The sequence below is a fragment of the Apteryx mantelli genome, chromosome 12 (genome assembly GCF_036417845.1).
Source record: "Apteryx mantelli isolate bAptMan1 chromosome 12, bAptMan1.hap1, whole genome shotgun sequence".
Classification (NCBI taxonomy): domain Eukaryota; kingdom Metazoa; phylum Chordata; class Aves; order Apterygiformes; family Apterygidae; genus Apteryx; species Apteryx mantelli.
This window is the reverse complement of record NC_089989.1, coordinates 27055647-27076876: the sequence shown is the minus strand read 5'-3', so window position 1 is coordinate 27076876 and position 21230 is coordinate 27055647. Positions and strand designations below refer to the sequence as shown.

The window sequence follows — 21230 nt, the reverse complement described above, 5'->3', positions numbered from 1 at the left end:
CCCTGTTTGAAGCATCACTCCCCAGAGAACATTAAAAAAAAGATATAGAAGAACTGTCGTTTTAAAAGTGTTAATGTAAAGAACGGCGCATGAGAACAGTCCATGTAAAAAATAGACTTTCAGAAAAGCTAGAAAAAAAAAGTGGGTGGAAGAGACTAGACAACTTAAACGCAGCGTCTCATTAGGACAATTACAGGAGTCAATAAGAACTGGCAAAACTGAAAAAGATTCACTAGGCTGCTTGGTTCAATTTCCATTTAATTCAGAGACGGATAGGTCAGCTACAGCCAGTAGTCATCTCATTTGACTCCTGTGGTGCAGAGGACTAAGCAGTATTGGTAACTACCTTTTCTCTACTGCCACCTAAGTATACCTTTTGTTGGATCGTGACAGCTATTCAACATCTCATTGCTCTTTTAAAATGCATCTACAATCACGTACCTATAATGTAGTTTTAACAACATTAATTAAGAGCAGATAAACTGTCATAAGAAACAGTAACATGTATTAATTAGGGTTAGTCCTAATCTTACTCAATTTAATTCTAAATCTTCGCATTTTCTCATCAATACATTATCATTATAACGCCAGAGAAGAACTAATGCACTGAGAGGTTGTCAACTATTTGAAGAGGATCAGGCAAAATAACCACCAGAAGAGCTGGATTAGTGAACCAAATACAAGTGAGACCATCAAAAAGTGCAAAAGAAAAAAAAAAAGAAAAAAAGAGCACTAGATCACATGGCTCCACAGTTCAGAACATGGCCGGGAACTCAGTGCGTGTGAATTATCCTTATATGTTCTATTTAATATACCATATGATCAAAGTTTTCTACCATACAAGATTTTACTCATGTTTCAATCATTTTTGTACTGGTGAGTATTTTTAAATTGGAGAGTCTGAGACCTCTTTAATATGCATTTCTTCAGTCATCAAAGAACCAGAATCAACTGAACTAAAATTTAACTACTGCTCATAAGCAGATTTTTTTTCAAGTTTAGGCTCTTTGCTATACTGGAGAAAGTCACGAGAAGTGGCCTGAATATATTACAGCACATTTCTAAGCATCACTATTTTCAGTATTCTCAGCTTTGCCATTGCACTTGCACGATTTTTTTTAAGAATCCTCACTCCTGCAGCCATGAGTTAACATGAGAATCTAAGCTTACATTAAAATAATTGTGTCAAATCTTCGTAATGTTTTGCAGCCCTTTAGGCTTACATTTACAATTTTTTCTTTAAAATTCTCAAGTTTTATGACTGGGGAGGGGCCTTTTGTACTCAATAAAACAAAAAAACGCAACCCCCAAAGTCCAAAGAGTGTGATCACATCTTAAGCAAAGCCCATGATCACACTTCTCATTTTGTCTGGTTAGCTCCATCAGTTGCTTTTTCCACGGCATCGTTCCCATCTCATCAGGGCCTTACAGACGCTCTTGGTTAGCCACATTACCAGCAAAGTCGTGATCGCTACTGCCCAGAATGTTCTTGTCAACAAAGTGTGAATTTAAAAACTCATTTTGAGATACATAATGACAAAATGCAAAGTGGGAAAAAATCTACTAATTAACCTGAGAAGCTCATTTTAGCACAAAGCTAAGGCCTAAAAAAAAATAGCATATATTTGCCTCCTCTTAGAATTCATCCTAACAACACCTAAGATCTGTGGCTTGCTTTCCACAGCGCTTAGCCCTCGGCAGCCCCTCGGTTTGACTTCAGTGCGCGCTGGACTACGTCCTAACAGAGCTCCAGCGACAACCACCTGCTTTCCGAGGCTGCAAAAGCAAGGTTTTGCTTTCGACGCTTCCAGGAGAAGGTTTCTTACACAGAAGTCAATGACACCATTGATTCCCTCTGTATGGCCAAGAAAAAGCATCGGGTCCCCGTGCAGGCTGGAGTTAGGACTCCGCTATGCGTTCCCCCACAACTCGCCTTTGGTTCATCCCCAAATGAACTTTCTGCCCAAATATTAGCCAAGGCAGAAATCGTTTTGTGGTATAATGGCAGCTCCAACATGTCTTTGCCCAGGTCCTCATCAACTGGGTTCATTCCTTGTCTGCTTCACAGTAGGTTGAAAGTTTCTTACAAAAAAGAAAAAAATGAAACCTCTGCCAGAGCAAACCTACAAGTGCAGAATGGAAAGTTAGAGTCACCCTCCGTCTCGTGGCTCGACTTCACCACGAGACTTTCCTTCCACTACTAAGTTCAAACTGTCAACAATACCAGCATATACATCTGACCAAGAACAATAATGGTATTAATATTTAATCCCAACATACATGAACATATTCTCATTATTCTCCAGAACAGCCGAGGTTCTCAAAAACCATTATGCTAAGAAGTTAGCAGCTCTGGCAGCCAGAGGTTAATCCATGTGAAAAGTGGACAGGAATTTCTTCTGCATTAGAAGAAATTTCACTTTATTAGTCCATTAGACTACTGGCAGGGTTTATCTCTTTCCAAACTGTGGAAGAAGATGTTGAGTTGGTTATTTACAGCTAGCTTTTGGGTTCATCTGAGAAAGACGATGAACAGCCTCAGGTAATGCCGATCTCTGTAACTCTGCTAACAGTCCCACCAAGAACCCAGTGTTGTTTATGCACTTTCACTACGATAACGTTTACATTTTTAGTACTGTACTGGCAGTTATAAGCCCCAGTTGAGGTCAAAGCCTCACTGAACAGGTCTACAGACACATGTACGTAAGACAACAGTCCTGTTGCTCAATATTCTATATACTGCACACAAATTCTGTTAAGTTACACCCTGATTTCTATGACAGGGTGCAATTTTTTAAGTCAAAAATAAACAAACAATGTCTTCCAAATATTCTTCTGAAATCAGTGATGCCTGAAATTAAGATGAACAGTATTCCTTTAAAAAAATCCAGAGAGCTCGGTGGGTTTTGCATCTGTCAAAGAATTCAGGTTTAATAGTACACATTACAATGTGCCAACTGTTAAGGAAAACAGATTCCAATTGTACCATGTTTCACTTAATTTACATGAAAGCTGGGAGAGACCGAGGGGAAAAAAAACACCTGGAGAGCAAGCGTTATTTTTTCCTTTTTTTTTTTTTTTTTTTTTTTTTTTTGCTACTCTGCCAATAAACTTGCCAAGTTTGAAAGGCTCCAGAGAGCTTCTTCAAATCAGAGTGCAAGGAAACACACAGACAGCTTCTGCTCAGAAGACACACGCTGTAGACCCGGGTCATCAGTGTTCTGCCGTGCACCTCTTCTTCTGCACAAAGTAGCATTAAAATCAGTCTAACTGGCCACCGGGGGATTCCCTTCGCGCAGGACAACTACTAGGGAGTTAGCTGGCTGCTCCCTGGGCACCAGCAGGGTCCCCCGGGCTGCGGGAAGAGCCGGCTTGGAAAGCTCTCAGGACTGACAAGGCAGCATGCAAGAGCAGCCGGACACCAGACCGGCCGCTCTCCTGGGCTTGCCCCGAGCACTCGTCTGCTAGCCCGCCTAGCCACGGCGGGTATCGCTTTGCCCGAGCAGATACTATCTAGGCCAAACTGATCTCATATGATGCAAGTGGACACACACACACACACACACACAAACATCGCATGGAGAAGGTGAGGCTTTGGGCCGGTTTCCCTGCCCTCTCCTCCCGGGGGTCACCGCAAGGCCCCGGAGGCCGGGAGCTCGCTGGGGCCGGCGTGGCGTGGCATGGCGTGGCGTGGCACGGTGTGGCCACTCGCGGAGCCCGGCTCCGCAGGCTCGCACGCCGCCCCAGCCGCCGCCGCTGCCGCCCCAGGGGCCAGGCCGAGCACAGCAATGACAAGTCCAGGCCTGGAGGAGCTCTGCGTCCGAATCAGAAACCAATTTTATAAGGAGAGATATAGCAGCAAAGATGAGAGAAGTAGCTTTGCTCCCGCCTGAAGATAACTCCACCTAGCTGAGCTCGCAGCCGTCGCCCGTAACAGATCTCAAGGCCCATTAGGACCAATTCCTATCTGTCTGAGTGCTATGCACCTTCGAGTCCATTTTCTCCCTGGTTTCTATTTTTAAAATTGCTGCAGCTTATGAGAGTGTTTCATTCTGTGCAATGACATGCTGTAATTTAACCAGGGTAACTTACTAAGCATGTAGATGCTTTCCTTAAAGGCCACGGTGTAAGGCATACCAGAGGCTTCAAGTAGTGCCCCTAGGCCAGTTAGGGCCCCTAACCACCCTGGGGGCACAAGGGGGCATTGCGGATTGCAAGAAAACGCTCCCAGTACAGGAGGTGCAAAGAACCCCCCCATCGTCCACCTCGTGGCCGGCCAACCGCCGTCACTGTACATTCAGCCATCCCAAAGCAAAGGAAGGAACTGACCCTGCAAAAACGGAGCAGAGAAGCATAATTTATTCAAAGAGCACAGATGAAGAAGAAGGATGGCTAAGATACATGCACAGGGTCCAAGCAACTCCTTGTAACTTCAATTTTCACCATTGAAACACTGTCCAAAATACCATCACTAGCTAACAACAACATGCCTTATTAAAATTTACAGTAATACCTAATGTAATGATCTGGTTTTCAGACACAGGCTGGGCTAAAATGAAAACAGGATGAACTGAAAATGTACTCTGTTTCTGCTTTCTGCTTCTGCAATCCCTGGCCTGTCGATGCCACACAGTGTATTTCTGTTATGCTACCAGAACTGTCACAGCTGAATCCATGACCGACCCCAGGCTCCATTTTGTTTCTTAGCAAACTCTAATTCCACGGAGAAACTTTCAGGAAAGCAGGTATAAGGCAAAGCACAAGACGGAGAAGCAAAGCAGCACAAATCTCAGTGCAATTTTATTTCATTAAGTAACTGGCATTTCTAATTTGTCTTTATGGAACACATTCAAAAAAAAAATCTCATTCAACAAACATGACAACAAGATTCATGAACAGTACAAACACAATTAAATTGAGAAAGATCGTGTTTTCTCCTAGCTCTGTGTTTAAACCATACCTCATTATTTTTGTTTTTAATATGTGCTGTATTTATTATAATTTAAGTGATCAGATTTAATGTGCTCTACAAAAACAGTATGAAAGACAGAAAGAACAGTTTGCTAGTTTAGTTATGTCAATGATACCTTTATAATGGCATGCGAAAAAAACCTTCCTTTCATGAACTACATAGCATCCTATCTAAAATTCACTCTGGAGATAAGGATCAACTGTCAGATCAATTTTCCAGACTGCTTAGGAGCTGAGAGAGGAGCAGCAGAGGGAGGGAAAGAGGGAGAAGCACACACTTTTTTTTCTAAAAAATTCGATTTCAAAAAGTAGCAATAGGAACAATAAAGCAATATGTATAAATAAACTACCATGTTAAAAAAAAAAAGAATAGTTTGCTGTGCAAAGGTAAAATCAGCTAGTTTGTACTATGAAATAGTTAATATTTTTGATAAACTGTTCCAAATTCTTTCATAGTTTAAATGTATTATATACCTTAGCTAATTTACTGTTGCATTTACTTGCTTACTAACATGCAAACATATCCTATTACCCAAAGAGTAATACCCAAATCTGCTTCAAAGACAGGCTATAGCACCATAGCTGAAGGCCTTGCTCTAATTCTGCGTGTGGCATTTCCACTGGGTGCTGATAACAGTTTGGGGCAGGGATCAGCTCCTGAGTTACGATAATCAGGAAAGAGCCATTACACATTTAAATATAAAGTGCCTGGTTACAGAAGAACATAGATTCACACTCATAAACAAATATGGGATTTTTTTTCCCATATATGCATTTATCATAACCATGGCAATATAATACACATTTTAATAAGCAATTTTTAGTTCACTAACAGATGGATTTCTTAAACAGAACAGTAGATGTTTTGCTTATCTCAAGCAGGAAATTTTATACAAGGGTTATCACCCTCATTCCTCAGTGTTTTTGTGCTTGGACGTATTTATTTTCTTATGAAATATAAGGAGATTCCTTCTGAGAAAATAAGCACTGGGGTTGGGTTTTTCTTTTTTAATGATGATCTGCTTCTCTATCAAAATATATTTATCACAAGTGGGAAAAAACTGTATTTGTGATTTCATTCATTGCTTCATGGATTTAATGCCCTTCACAGTTTACTGTATCACAGAAAAATGCTTCAAGATGGAAAGCTACCTTTAAATGGACTTGAGTATCTCTGCTGTGCATCCCTGCAGAACAATCCTCCACTGGTTGCACAACTCAGTGTGCTACACAGTTAATTTTACAACATTCCTGGAGATCTTCCACAATGTTTGAAGAAATCAAGTTACTTCTCCATTTCTGCATGTCTAATTTACCTAACAAAGTAAAAACAATTTGTAACTCCCTGAGGGCTGATACCATCATGGTTGCTAGCGGCAGAGAGAAAATTAATTTTTAGTGTCAACTTAAAAAATCCCATACAGTACACAAATCACTTTACCTGTGAAATGAGCACTATACTATGGGAAACATTTTCAAGTATTCAAACAGGCATACAGCTCTCAACTGCCTTGAAGTTACTAGGGAATGAGACATCTAAATATGCTTTCCTACCTTTGAAAATCCTTCACTGTGATAATGGTGTGCACACCACCAAAAATTGTCTTGAAAAGACAACTTCCTTCACATTGGTAATACCCCAGTATTTTACGCACTGCCGTCAGACAGAAACACTACAAAAATGCAGCAATGTCACTTAATTAACTTTTATTTTCAGTACCATTTATGCACTGCAAACTTGGGCATTCACATACTACAAGAAAATTACCTTGTTTAAAAATCATGGAAACATCTCTATTGGTGCTTGCTTTTATTCCTATAAAAATAACGACTTCCAGTCAAATCTGAGTTGACAGTTTCCCTTTAAGTTTTGATTAGATCCCTGCTGTATTTTATTAAACAGGATTTGGTTTTGATCCTACCTAATGGATTCCATCTTGATGGAAGCAGCACGGAAGAGATGCAGCTGCGGACACTTGCTCTTTTCTGCCTAGCGGCAAGGCACCAGCAGAATCAGAACTGGTGGTGAAGCTCGCTAGACTTATAACCTGCAGTTAGACTCAAGATAACAGCAAAATTTATTAGTTTTCAGCTATTCGTTAGGTTAACCTGTATCTTGCTGTTTCATTTTAATCTCTTCATTATGCATTTCAGGAGAAACTACCACGTGCTAAGCACATCTAAGCATGTATCAGGTGCCCCAAAGATCTGGCAACTGGGGAACGTATCAGCTTTCAAAGGCAATAAAAACATCGAAGCAAAAGGCACAGAGTTGGTTAGCCGAAGCTGCTACAGCTCCACTTCCATCCCTCAGCTTGGATTTGACCCCACTCATACAAGATCGACTTTTTAAAATTAAGTAAATAAAAACAGCTATCCATTATCCCTTTTTAATCACAAACAGGTTGGTGCTCCTCAGTGAAATCATGGCACTAATGATTTTCAGCAGAGGAGAGAAGCGTGGCTGGGTGGATAGGTTACTTCTGTATGGGGTGACCAAGTATCAAAGCAGTTGGGAATAAGAGTAAAAAATGAAGACTCCAAAAGCAGTGCAGAAGAAAAGGGTGGAGGGAGAAGGGCACAAAATGACTAAAGATCAGGAAAGACACATGGAGGGGACAAGCTGTGAGGTTGCTCTTGAGGGTAAGGGTACAAAACTCCAACTTCACACAAGAGAAAACAAGAGGTGGGTAAAGAAATGATGAAGGTAACATTAATAATACTCTAGAGAGAGGTCTTTAGCAAGTGCACTTTAAATGGAAAGGGAAGGACTGGAAGATGAGGAGGCAACATGCATCGTTTTAGTTGTATCAGCAGAAACGTAAGCTTTAAACTTCAAAGTATTATGGAGAGCAGCAGCAAATATTGGACGCAGCCAGCATACGTGTTGCAGCACAAGAGGGGTGGTGATGGACCTGAGTGTCAAGAAAATTCCAGTAGTAACGGCTGGAGCCTGGGGAATCAGTGGAGAATGTAACACAGTGAGTAAGTACTAAGCCTCTTTCCTTGTCCTTGAGCTTTACAAGAGTTAGGTTGATATGGGGAATTCAATGAGTTTACTTTTTTTTTTAATGTGGAAATTAACTATTGGGATATACGGAATACAAGGTCACAGTTCAAGATAAACATTAGATATAAACCAACATCTATCATTGGTCCAGTTCATCCTGGAAAAAACATGATTTCTTTTTTTGGCTTTTAAATTAGAGAATATTCCTTGGCACCTCTTCTCAGTGTTTAATGCAAGCAACAAGACCTGCAGCTTTAAGCAGTAAAAGCACAAGCAGGTCATGATTAAGCAATTTTTAATATTAAATGGAGTCTTGTGTTACCGGGATTAAACATTAGTGCTGTCTGACACCATGACTGAAAAAACCATGTTGATTTTGCTTATAGCAAGTTTACCAAGTTGTGTTGAAGGCATGCGAGGTATCACCCAGAAGTACTGAGACACAAGGAACCGCATGGCTCTCCCAAGGGAAAGCTCCGTACACACACTGAAAAGGCAATTTGCTATCATACCCGGAGTCAGCCCAGCCTAGCTTTCTTCAACACCACCACAACTTCTAGCATTAACCACTCAGTCTTTATCTGAAGGCGCTGAAACACAAATCCGTGTTTTAGCTCCGTCTTAGCGGCAGGCTGGTAGCGCAGCAAGCGCTGCTGGTGGACGGGCTGCTCCCAGCGGGACCCCCGAGGCCCCGCCGGCGCCCGCGCCGTCCTGGCGCGCTCACGTCAGCGACTGCCCCCCGGCACGCCGCAGCTCACGATTTACATCGCGTCTCTGATCCCGTATTACAGGGCTCATTTGTTGTTCTGGCTACAAACAGGAGCCTGCTACAGTTCTTAAGGCCCAAGTCCTCTGATCTCATTCAAAAAAACTTCCTGTCATTCCATTCTTTTTGGTATATTGAATACGCTAATACCTAGAGACAAAAATCCTGAAAAGATGTAAACTACTCCTGTGTCACTAAGCGCTGCAATACTTTTACAAAGGAACTGCACTGAGATTGCATTGTGGGCAAAAATACCATGCATGCAACTATGAGGCTGAATTTAATGACACTGAAACAAATCTCCATTCTGATGAATGCATAATTACTGTTAATAAAATATTTATGAAATAATAAATTTAATAGAAAACCTCCCACATGTGAGCTTGCAGACTGTTATTCTGAGCAAACTCTAAAATGGCAGCAGAGAAAACAAACTTGGGAGGCATCGAGGTCTGAACCGAAGCATTTTGATTCTGGCGGATGTTGGCGTAAAGGTCTCTGGAGATGGGCAGCTCCTCTAGCCTCTCTAGAGCCCATCAAAGACAGTGGCTAGAACCAATCTGGATTTTATTATTTTCTTCACTTGGAAAATTTTCAGTGGAAACTATTTATTTATTTATTTATTTATTTAACACAGAGAAAATCTAGACTGGAAATACATAGCTGAAATGAGACAGAACTGAAAACAGCTACTCATCCAGACCCTCTGGAAGCTTAGGCTAACACCTAGGGCCTGAATCGGATAGAGATGGAGTTTCCTAAGTCCCAGCTGAGCGTATGCTAACAGTGTGCACAGAGCTCTGTCACTAAAGCATTTCAAAAAGTCTCTTTTTTGTACCTAACTTCTAGAATGGAAGGAACCGCAAAAATCTTGCTTTGGGAAGATATCTGTTGTGTCTTGTGTTGCACTTAAGTCTCATAGCATGCTGTGGAAGTGTTACAGTCAAAAAGCAAGCAGAAAATTTTCCAGCAAAGAAGATAAAAGCTGGTTATTAAGGGGAGAAAAATAGTCTTTCATGGCATTTGTAGAATATTCTTCACTAAAAGTTTATAAAAGCAAGTTAGCTAAACGTCTGCTAGGAACAGTCTAGATATATTGATCCCATCTCAGACCAGTGATTCACAACGAATAAGGAGAACTAACAGTAAAGATGAGAAATGTGGCAGGAGACGAGGTAATGATCTCTGCCGTGGGGAAAACGAGGGAAGGGACTGACAGGTCAACGACAGAAGCGGGGAGGCCGAGGAGACGGCGGCAGCTGCCTGGGAAGAGGACGTTAACCTATGGGAACCATCCAAACGCCTGTGGCTCTCATTCTCCTGAAGCCACATGAAGTCCTGCTGTGGCTATCTGTGAAAAATATATTATATGAGAGAGACATAATCCCCCTCCCAAACCACTTTCACACGCCTTCCGTAGGGTTTCACTGGATACCGACCTGTCATTTCTCCGTGCGACCGCCCCTTCAACCATTCCCATGCAAACACGGTCCAGACCGTAGCTAAGGCAAAGGGGCTGACAGCGCTCGGTGCCGTGGGAGGGCAAGTCCTGCCACAGCGGCGTTTACCAGCACTACAGACTGCAACACTCTCATCCTTAGAGTCCAGACTCATGGGCAAAAAAAAAAAGTTTACATATATTTGAGTTCTTGTCATGTTTTCCATGATCTCCTAGCACCCAGGATGAGGTTGGACAGTCAGTTGCTTGGATATTATGCGTTGGTGCCTGCATTTACTGAAGGCGGCCTCCTAGTGCCAGGACAACGGGAAGCTTGAAACTGTCCACGTGGATCAGGTCAATCTCCTCCCAGCTTGCAGTTTTCTCACTATCATCTAACACTAGAGTCTTCAGAGAAAATGATGGAAAACTGTAGTAAGACCAGTTTGTGTCCATTCTCTACAATCTTTGGATTTATAGTTCTATGTATTTAGTTGCAATCTTCTAAGAAAACTTAGGTTTAGTGCCTTTGTGCATGATAGCAATAAATAGCTGCTGTAACAATCCCATGCAGGGATCTATATTCAGTTCTACACCATAAACAAAATTTCAGATGTAGAAGTTACGAACAGAAAGGATGACTCTTCCAGCTAACCCTGGAAAATATCTATAACAACACTGCGATCAACTTTTTTGTGTTTCCAGTGACAAGCAGTGCTTAAAGACAAAACAGAATCTAGCTTATCCTTCGGATCGCATTAACTCTGCAGTACTGACGATAGAGACTTTCAGTCACTCCGCTAGGCTTATACCACTTAAAACTCTGAGACTGCAGGCATCCTGAGCAGCTCTGGGTTGTTCTTTAAATCCTGCTATCAGCAATAAAAATGTGAAATCTCTAATGAAGGAAGTGCAGATACGGATTTAGACCAACCCATCTGAGAAGAACTTGGATCACAGTCATTTTTCAAGACAAGTACAGTTTAAGGTTTTGGCTTTGTCAGCAAGTGTTATACCCACAAATGAAAAGCCAAAAACATTTGTAAAACTGTAAGAGCAAGATCTAAGTGCATACCTACAGCACGCGATACAGCACAGGGACCTCACCAAAGCCACTGCCAGACTATCCAGCTTTTGAACTGGAAGCAGTAAAGCTGCTTGAGCGAGGAACTGCCTTGGGCTAACGTGAGGAGGCCCGTGCCAGTTACCCGGCTGTGTCAGCCCGCTGCCGTGGCTGCATCGGCCCAGGGACACGCCAGTGTCGGCGCTTGGCACCGATGCGTGCAGCACAGATACTGAGCTCAACCCCAGCTGCTTCCAGACAGCTCTACCAAAGCAATGCACTGCACAGCGGTGCACGCTAGGACAGAGAACGTATTCCAAGCTTTGGACAAAAACAAGACACCTTGCTTTAAGATGCGACTACAATCAGTTCAAAAAAGTGCCTATTTCTTGGCCTATCTTTTATAAAACTTTTGAAAAGGTTAGACCAGCATTAGACTAACTTTACACAAACTGTCCCATTCCTGCTATCCTCAATACGGTGTCTTCTTTCCTTTTTTTACAGCTGCCTTACCGGCAGCATGCATTTTCGGAGGCAAGAGTCCTCCGCAGCGGTACCATGAAGCAATTTCTTACAGCAGTGATAGTGGACGGAGTGGAGCCACACTCCATCCTGCCCTCACCGTGATGGCCTGGTGTCAGCACCTGCTCTCCCGTTTCCCAGGCAAAACAGCATCCCTGAACAAAGGCATTAGAAGACATATGTTTACATATATTTAAAATACAAATGTCTAAAAAAAGATTTTATGTATACGCATATATATATACGCATACACAAGCAGAAGCACCATCCAAATGAACAGACATCTCGCAACTTCTAATGCTGCTCCTGACCGTGACCCCTGACATACGCAGGTCAGGCTATCCTTTTAACAAAAACAGAGCTATCCGAGGTGCCCTAAATGTATGGAGATTTTATCACTGCCACATCATGCCAGGCAATGGGACTTAGAAACCAAGGTCTCCTAAATCTGCATTCTCTTCCCATTTAAATGAGAGGTCTAAGTAGTCTAAGTGCTTCACATGATCTCAACACAAGGAGAAATGCAATCTCTAATTAGGAGCACTTCATGGGTTTTATGACATGCTTGCCAAGGTCATTTAAAAATACTCCAAAGTGAGGCTTTGGCCTGCGTCTCACCCATGACTAAGAGGATATATACCCTGCAACACACCCATTCATACAGCACGCTGATGTCTTTCTCAGAACATCCCAAAATGACACAGCAAAAGCATCACTTATCAAAATATAAGCCAAATTACATTACAGAGAAGCTGGGCAATATTCCTAGAGTTTAGGTTTATCCGGAAAAGTAACATCAGTTGTCAAATCTTATCACTCGAAGTGCTCAACCCTCTGGAGGGCGAGAGGCCCCGAAGCTGCTCCCGCAGCCGTTCAGCCCTGGGACCCGCCGGGAGGCCGGCAGCCCGGTACAGCGCCGGCGGATCACAGGGGCGTTCTGCCCACACAGGCTTCAGCTATCAAACGCAGCACGCGTGAGCCTTGACGCCCAACTCCACGCAAGCTCCGTCACGCTCAGCAGCCCCCAAGTTACAGAAAAAATGGGTCCCAGCAGCCCAGCCTGGGCGAACTGCGGCTGTGCCATCTGGGCAGCGCTCCTGCGCTACCTCCCCGTGGAACAGGGGAGCGCAGCAGAGATTAAAGGGCGGCTTGGGAGCAGAGGCCCGGCAAGAAGAGCTTTTACACCATTCCTGCATATTAATTACTGTCATTCGAAGTGTCTCTTCCCAATGTAGCACAATTGCGCGCTGCAGACCAGCAGCTGGGCAGGCACGGGAATTGCTGCGGCAAGCTGACAGGGGACGAGGCCTCTGCGGGGTGCGTGCGCGCGCCCCGAGCGCCCCGGGCCTCGCCGGGCAGCACCGCGCCACTCTGCGCCGCCGCGAGTCCCCACGGCTACCGCGTTCTGATGGTGCATGATAGGACCGGGCCTCGCACTCTGCTAAACGGATGACAGTTCGGAACTCCTCCATCGCCTGCAGCAGGGGGGGTTTATAGCACCTTGTGAATCCTTAGTAACAGGCAAGGTTTTGAGAAATACTTGTTTTCCTTCAGAATTTTCTTTGCCTGGATACCCATTCCACCACACTAATGATCTGACTGTACTGGACACCATGCTATCCAAATGGCCTTAATTACATGCTTCATATCTTCCAATATTATGGTAAAATTCATCATAGTCCTACGTCTGGGACAGTCACCATTGTCATTCATTGAGATTAATCTGAATATCACTATAAATAGAAATAACAACATCTGATATTATGATACAGAGTATTATGCTGGATCGTTTTAATGCCTCCAAGCAAAGCTCATTTAATAGAATAAAATACAGAACATAGTCCATGTAGTTTTACAGTATTAGCTTTATGAGATTCAAAACTAGATCAATATTTCTTTCATAAAAATTAATGCCTTGAAATGATCCCTCCATTTGTCATTCCAAAGAGGTCACCTTATTTCAATTCGAAGAATGAACTGGGAATTACACAAACGTACTTGCTGAATATATGCTTTCACCATACAGGCTGACCCGTTCTAACATCCGTATGTGCTGCCCCTCGTGCCAGCGCCAATTCTCTGCTAATCCTTTCCTCACATAAGCACTATCATCCTTCTCTGTCTCTCTTTATGAGCAACCATCCCTCTCCCGGCAGAACCAGTCTTCTTCCAAATGACCCTTTACAGTCTCTTCTACCTAAAGTCTACAGAGAGATGCTTGAAAACAGATAAAGAACTGAGATTACTGATAATGTTGAACTTCTTTGCCTTGTCAAGAAAATAAATTTTACCTCCAAAATACTGTGTTCCATAAAAATGTATTCACAGCACCTCCAGCCTCCCATTAGTAACTCCACGTGTAAGCATTTGAACTCTTTGAAGCATGGATTTTCCTTTACTTTTGGTTTATGCAGAGGAAATAAGATTCCACATATATTAAATGTAGCAGTATATTAACAACAACACAGTAGGACTGCATGGATCAGCTTGCTGAAATGTGCTAGGTGCATCAGTAACAACAAGGACAAATGTTTAGAGACTGATAAAAATTAAAGCTTGCTGAGAAATGCAAGAGAAGTGGCAAAGAATTAATGTTTACTCTGTTTCCTATTTTCAGCTTTTTGTAAAACTCTCTATATGAATCCAACTGAAAGCTGAAATAGCTTTTAAAGATATATCATTGCTCCATTTTCTAAAACCTGCATTGTCTTACTAAAAATTAAAAGAGGAAAATGCAATAAACTGATGAGTTCAAAAACACTGTATTACACCACAAAAAAAAATTGCTTAAATTGTATGTTAGGCCCCAAGTAGCAAAGGTAACCCGTAGTTCCCCCATGGAAGGGGCACTGTCGTATATTACATTGGCCATTTAGTATCATCTTGCCAATTTGAGTTTGGCAGGAGGTATCTGAACACAAACCTCTGGCTTTGCAACCAGATGCTATACAAATGGAGACCTCGGGGCCTATTTCAGATATTCCCTGCAAGAAACTTCAAACAAGCAAACCAACGAGAGGGAGGGAGGGGGAGAAAGAGAGAGAGAGAGATAGAACAATTAATTTGCAAACACTTTTGCTATAGGGTGAAGGAGTTTATAGAAACACATCAGGTGAGCAGCATAAAATTCATTAAAACAAACACTTATGAAGCATCTCTTGAAATCACAGAATCACACGTTCCGTAAAATGATTCTCATACAGTCCTTATCCTTCTTCTCCTTGATCATTCTGCAAATTGAACAGGAAAAGAAACTGATGGCTGCTGAGAGCCAAACTGAATTCCCACAAGTCAGAAGCTGAGAGCGCGCCATAACCTTCAGCAATACCCGTCCCAGCAGCTCCAGCGCTGTAGCTCATCCAGTCATAGGCTATTGATGCAGGCGGCTACCACTGTTTTGGCAGAGGATAGCCTAGCTCAGGCTTCTTGGAAAGTGCACGCACTTTTCTAAGAAAAAAAGAAGCATACAACTTCCTAGAGCTATTCTCCCTGCCCTGTTCACTCTCCTTGGACTTCCACGTTTACGATGCATCTTTGATTCTTTGAGAACATATACCAGTTTCATTGCGAATACAGCGACAGGCTGCCTAAGACAGGCAGCACGACTTCCACCTTGCTCACTTGGTACCAAAGCGTCCACAGAAAGTAAATACAGCCAAAAGCACCTAAGGGATCTAAGGGAAGTTTCAAATTACATTTCCAATCCGACTGTATCCTTCATCCCACCACATTCCCTGAAGGGGCTTGGCAATGTACCCTTACGGGCCACAAGAACCACCCCGATAAAAGACAGACAGCATTTAGACAAGAAAGAATGACTGTTGATTGACTATTCAAAATCACATCCACTGAGGACAGGAACCTGAAGCAGTAAGCAGTTCATTATTAAAGCTTGTAATGAGAAGTCTGTAGAGTTTTAATGGAGTCCAAAAATCAGTTTTCCAGTATACGAAAGGAAAAAAAAAAAATCAGTGTGCAGATATTCCTCATACTGCATGGCTTCACTCACAAAACCTACAAAATGGATAAACCACTTGGCAATTTTTTCAGCATAGTTATTGAATTTCATGGAGTTAAATTTTTAAGGAAAACTATGACATTGTGAAGTAATAATATTTTTTAAATGTGACACTAGCAGTCTAAAAACCATACTGTCTTGGAATCCCTGATGCATTTGGAAACAGCTTTCCAAATTGTTAGTGTTTTATTTTTAGAAAAGATTTAATTTACAATCTGCATACTATATATTGGCATTCTCTAATAGAATTTTATTTTGAAGAAATCAGTATACTTGACATACTTAACTATTTATGTGTTTATAGCTCCACGGTCCCCCACACCTCTTCCATTACTGCTTTGCTGCATTAATCCTGGGCCCTGTAACAAAGCTAAAGGCCCTGCGCGCCTGGCAGCACCGCTCGCCGCACCTCCCTGACGCTCGCAGCTTAACCATCGTCTTCAAGCTGTATTCTGCCGATCCCTAGAAAAATCTATGCAAGTACATCACTTTCCACACAGAAAAGTAAATGTAACCTCTTCTACAGAAATCCACGTATTTTAAGGCAACCACATCTTCAGTGAAAAACATGCTAGAGTTGACGACTCAAAAAGTTGCAAGTCACTAATCTTAACGCTTCAGATGGGCCAAGGATGGCAGCTGGGGAGGGTCGGGGCCATCCCGGTGTGGAGCACGGGGAGACTGTACACAGTGCTCACAACAACCACAGGTCCCGTCTACAAATGGAAAACCGGCTCCTCCACAGGAGCTCCTTTGAGGCCACTGCCATCCCCGAGCAGCAGGGCGCCTTCAGTCTGCTTCGGAAGACAACGAAATTAAATAACATAGAGGTGCAAAAATCAAGCACCCGGCCAGAGGCACTGCCCTGGAAACCGGAGCCCTTTCCGGGCCAGCCATGGCCAGCCCAACGAGACTTCACCGAGCTCTTCTCAAAAGTGAGTCAAACGTTGGGCAATGCTTAAGTACGTCTTAGCCTTGGAGTCTAAATTGCTCCTGAGGGTGGGATTTAGGCGCTCTGCTGGGAGACTTTTGAACTTTTTAACCTAAGCAACTCCCCTCAGGTCACACACAAACTTTGTAGCAATACTGAACTCAGACTTGATTTCCTCCCTCCTCCTCCTCTAAATCCTGCACTTGTGCAGAGGAGTTTGTTTGCATCTCTCATTGGTTTAAATTTTGCAAGAGAAATGCTCGAGGACTTGGCCTTAGGAGGCATCTGCTGCCCTCATCTGCAGTTCCTGTGTCCATCTCAAGCATGCTGACACATGGCATGTGACTCCAAGACGGAGTAATGACCCATCCTGCCTATCGCACGAATCCGGCAAGCCTCTGACACCTTCCCTCTGCGAGAAGGAGCAGGTGAGTCAAGTCCCCCCCGCCGCGGGGAAGAGCCTCCTGCCAGCTCAGCAGGAGCTGCACCCAGACCCGGCCTCGCAACGCCGCTCCCCGCGCTCCAGGCACAACCCCCCCCACCCTGACTACTGCTATTATGTCTTACTGAAGGTGCAATTCAGGGATGTGCGGAGAGATGTGGAGGCACTTTTCCTTTAATCATACAGGAAAAAGGAAAAGTCTAATAGCCCAGTGCAGATCCTTCAATTTTTCACCAAAGGGAAGCTCCTACAAAACTTCAAACAGTAATCGCACAGATGAACTGAAATTCAGAAGACTTCAGTATGGTTCTACCCTGCTGATACACCCGCTGCCATTAGTTGAAGATACTCCCAAACCTCTATGCTATATTGGGAACAGAGAGGTGAAGTGCATGGGGAGTTATTCTAACTTCTTATGCAGAGAGCGAGATGAATAGCCTGAATCTTACCCATCTGAGGGAGAAAGATCCATAAGCCTCATTAGCTGGTTGAGGAAACCCCACTGTTCTGTACAGGTTGTACATATATTTTCCATGCATTAATGATAAAGTACAAGTACCTCAATTCTCTTCCAATATACTGTTAAAAAATGTAAACGCTAATACATAATGTTTCTTTGCATTGGACTCAGCAGATGGAAGGAAAGAGTTTTCATCTACATTATCTTAGGGAAAAGTCGGTTTGCGCCTATTGCATAAATACAAATGTTCAAGAACCACTCATCCACGCCCTACAATACTGCTAAGGTCAGTAAAACCTATAGTGATCTGTAGAAACCTGCTGGCTGCAAAAGCTGATGCATTCGAGAAAGTGTGTAGGTTAACAAGTTTTTTTTCCTTCTGGTAATTTATACCTTCTCACCCCCCACACAACAGTATGCAGCTGCTCGTTAGGTCCAGTTCTTCTACCTCTTTTAATATTTCTTTCTTTCTTATTTCTCTCTGGCTGAGCCATGTTCTGAACTGTGTTTTGAAGGAGGAGAAGACGAGAGGGAACAGTTTTACTGCATGAAAAATCTGCTTAGAAGGCGGCAGAGCCAAGCTGTAAAACATATTCGGTAAAATCTCTCTCAGCGTGTACTAGTTTCTGCTTTCGGGATGATTTGGTTAAAAAGCAATTTTGAACAGATGCTTAGTCACAATATGTTAAAATGTTTACATACATATGAATATCTCTACATGTAGAAAGCTCCCAAAACGTCTTGTTTTCTGCAAACTCCATTACATAACATCGACACCACCAAAGATTTTGCAGGTATCGTTTTGGTACATGGAAGGTTCGGAGTGCCCAGGATTTGCTTCTGAATGAGGTCTCAGGACACAGCGCCCAGGATTTGTTTTTGAATGAGATCGCAGTATATAAGAGCTGGCCAATTTCAATCTACTTGCTCACAGGAGTCTACAGCAAATCAGCATTTGCTGAACCAGGACTTAACCAGAACTTCAGCACCGCTCGCATCCCTCCCAGCTTCTCGGTTCTAGCTCAAACGGAACATGAGATCATCTATTTTTCAGTCCCGGAAGGGGTGTTTATAATGCAAGAAGTCTTGAGCAGAAATGAGTACCGTGTACCTAGCGATGCCAAGCATGCACGCACGCACACGCAGCGCTGCTTTCTCTGAGACAGCGTTTCAATACCAAGAGCCGCATGTTAAAGCGGCACAGACTGCTACAGATTCAGCATACCGCTGAATCCAGAAGTGGCACAAGTTGCATTTTAATTCACCGAGAGGGGGATGAGAGTAAGAAAAACAAAACGAGATCCTTAATGTTTTTTCAGGACGGCAGACAGGACTGAGCCCATTCGGGCAGTACGAAGGGCAGGGATGGGAGAAGATGCATCGCTCAGTTTGCCTTGCATGTGATGGCTCTACCTGCAACTGACAGCCAGATGGGAATAAGGAGCAACGGTGACTACTGACATCAGAGAGTGGATTTCCCGTGAAAATCCCACAAGTTTCCAGCTGGGGGAGGAGGGGGATCTCCCCACCCACAGGAAAAAAAAATATGCAAAAATAACAACAAAAAACCTAACCCCCGTCCCCCGCTCCTCAGTGAAGACATGGATAAGGAAGCAAGAAACTCCGCTGCGTGATGCATCTGGTGGCGGTTGTGTCGCTGCCGCTGCCCCCGCGACGGCTGCCTCGGAGCCCTCACCGCTCCGCTGCCGGGACCCCCGGGACGAGCGCCCCCGGGCGGGCTGGGCCCGGCAGTCCCTCGGCAGCAGCCCCTGGCTGAGCATCCCCCAGCACCACCCGGCCCCCATGCCCTCGCCCAGATTTTGGGTGTAGGAAAAAGGCAGAAACATATACCCCTTGCGTGGGGGGGGAACGACTGGTCTCTGAATCCTAAAACGCAGCAAGCCTCAACCCCCCCTCGGAAAAAGGCATTATCGCAGCACGAACAGGGAAAGAGACGGAGGAAGGAAAAAAAAAAGCCGAAGCAAGCGCTGCAGCACTTCTCACACACACGCACGCACGCAGCCTTAATCCGCGTTCCCGGCTCATCCTCCAGCGCTTGCGAGAGCCACGAGCGCCTCGGGCACGGCGGGGGCGGCCGGAGCCGCCTGCGCAGCCCCCGCGCCGGGCTGCGGCGATGCCGCGCTCCGGCCGCTCTCCAGCCTCGCGGGAAGGGCTGCGCTTCCCCTCCTCCGCCTCCACCCCGCCGCCGCCGCCGCCTTTCTGCTGCCCTGTGCAGGCAAATCCTGCCCCCGCCGGAGTTCGGGGCTTGCCCCTGCCCTCGAGGAGGGCACAGGACCGGCGGCCCCGACCCCCGCCCTGCCGCGGCACCAGGCTGCCGGCGCAGCGCCGTCTCTGCGCCCCGCGCTGCCCAGGCGAAGGGAAAAACGGCCGGGACAAGCCCCCAGCCCGGCCCCGACCCCTGCCCCGACCCCGACCCCCCCCCCGCTCGCAGCGCCGGCGCCGCTGCGGCCAGCACCCCTGCCCTCCACCGCCCGCGAGCATTTCGTGCGCGGAACCCAGCCCGGCCGTGCCCCCGCTGCCTCGGGCGAGCGTCTCTGCCGAGCCATATTTCTCTCTAATGCAAACCCATTTAAATCATTGCTTTTTTTTTTTTTTTTTTCCCTCCCCCACGGACTGCTTCTTGCAAATGGGGCGATAAATCCAGAAAGTGCCATGCACCGTGGAGTAGGGAGAAGGAGGAGACGCCGAAAGGGAGCGGGGGGTGCGAGGGAAACGAGATGCCGGGGCGGGGGGGGGAGCAAATGAAACACCTGAAGGGGCAGGAAGGGATTTGAGAGCCGCGGAGCCGCCGCTTCCCCCGGCGGCGCGGCCCCGGCAGCGGACACCGAGCAAAGCGGCGACCCGCTCGCCCGGGGCCACAGGAGACCCTACCTGGAAGAGCCGGAGGATGTTGGCCACCATAATGGACACGGAACTTCCCGATGCCCCGATCACGCCAACTACTTTTTCCGGCTTGACAAACACCGGTGGCTCCCCGTTGGTGCACCTCACGTCGGAGGTGTCCTTCTGGATGAGAGCCTGGACGAAAGTGAGGGACTGCTCCAAGGCGTAGGTATCTCGGGAGCAAGTGTCCAAGATGCGAGCACCCAGCGTGACATTGGGCAGCAGGTCCGGGTCGCTGTTGATCTGGTCCAGCGCGTACAGCATCGCCTCCAGCCTGTGGATGCCGTTCTCCTTCTTGATGTCCCCGCAAGGCACGCCCGTGGGTCCCTTGGCGTGGACGGGGAAAAGGCCGCCCAGGGTGATGTCCCCCTCGAGCCGGATGGAGTGGGGCGCGTACATCTCCTGCCCCTGGGCCACCTCCGAGAGGAGAAACTCCAGCAGGCAGCAGGGCAACTTCATCAAAGTCAGGAGCCGGAGCAGCCTGCCCAGGCGGACCATGGTGCCGCCGCCGCCGCCGCCGCCGCCGCCGCCCGGGCGATGCCCGGCTCTCCTGGCGGGGCACCCCCGCGCCTTCATGCCGCGCGGCGGGGGCGGCGGGGGGGCCGGGGGTCCGCGCCGCCCGCCCGCCCGCGCTGCGGCTGCCCTCCGCCGCGGCGCCCGGCAGCACAGCACTGGGGAGCCGCGCGCTTCTATCGCTTTAAATGG

At 45.5% G+C, this 21230-nt stretch overlaps 1 protein-coding gene across 1 annotated transcript in view; it reads right to left on the bottom strand.

Annotated features, from left to right (window-relative positions):
- The window catches only part of GRM7 (glutamate metabotropic receptor 7), a 350262-nt gene extending 329239 nt beyond the window's left edge, over nt 1-21023 (bottom strand). Inside the window, exon 1 of the mRNA XM_067303664.1 lies at nt 20514-21023. Coding sequence (XP_067159765.1) covers nt 20514-21023 — 510 coding nt within the window. The remainder of the gene's footprint in view (nt 1-20513) is intronic.
- Nucleotides 21024-21230: the final 207 nt, after the last annotated feature.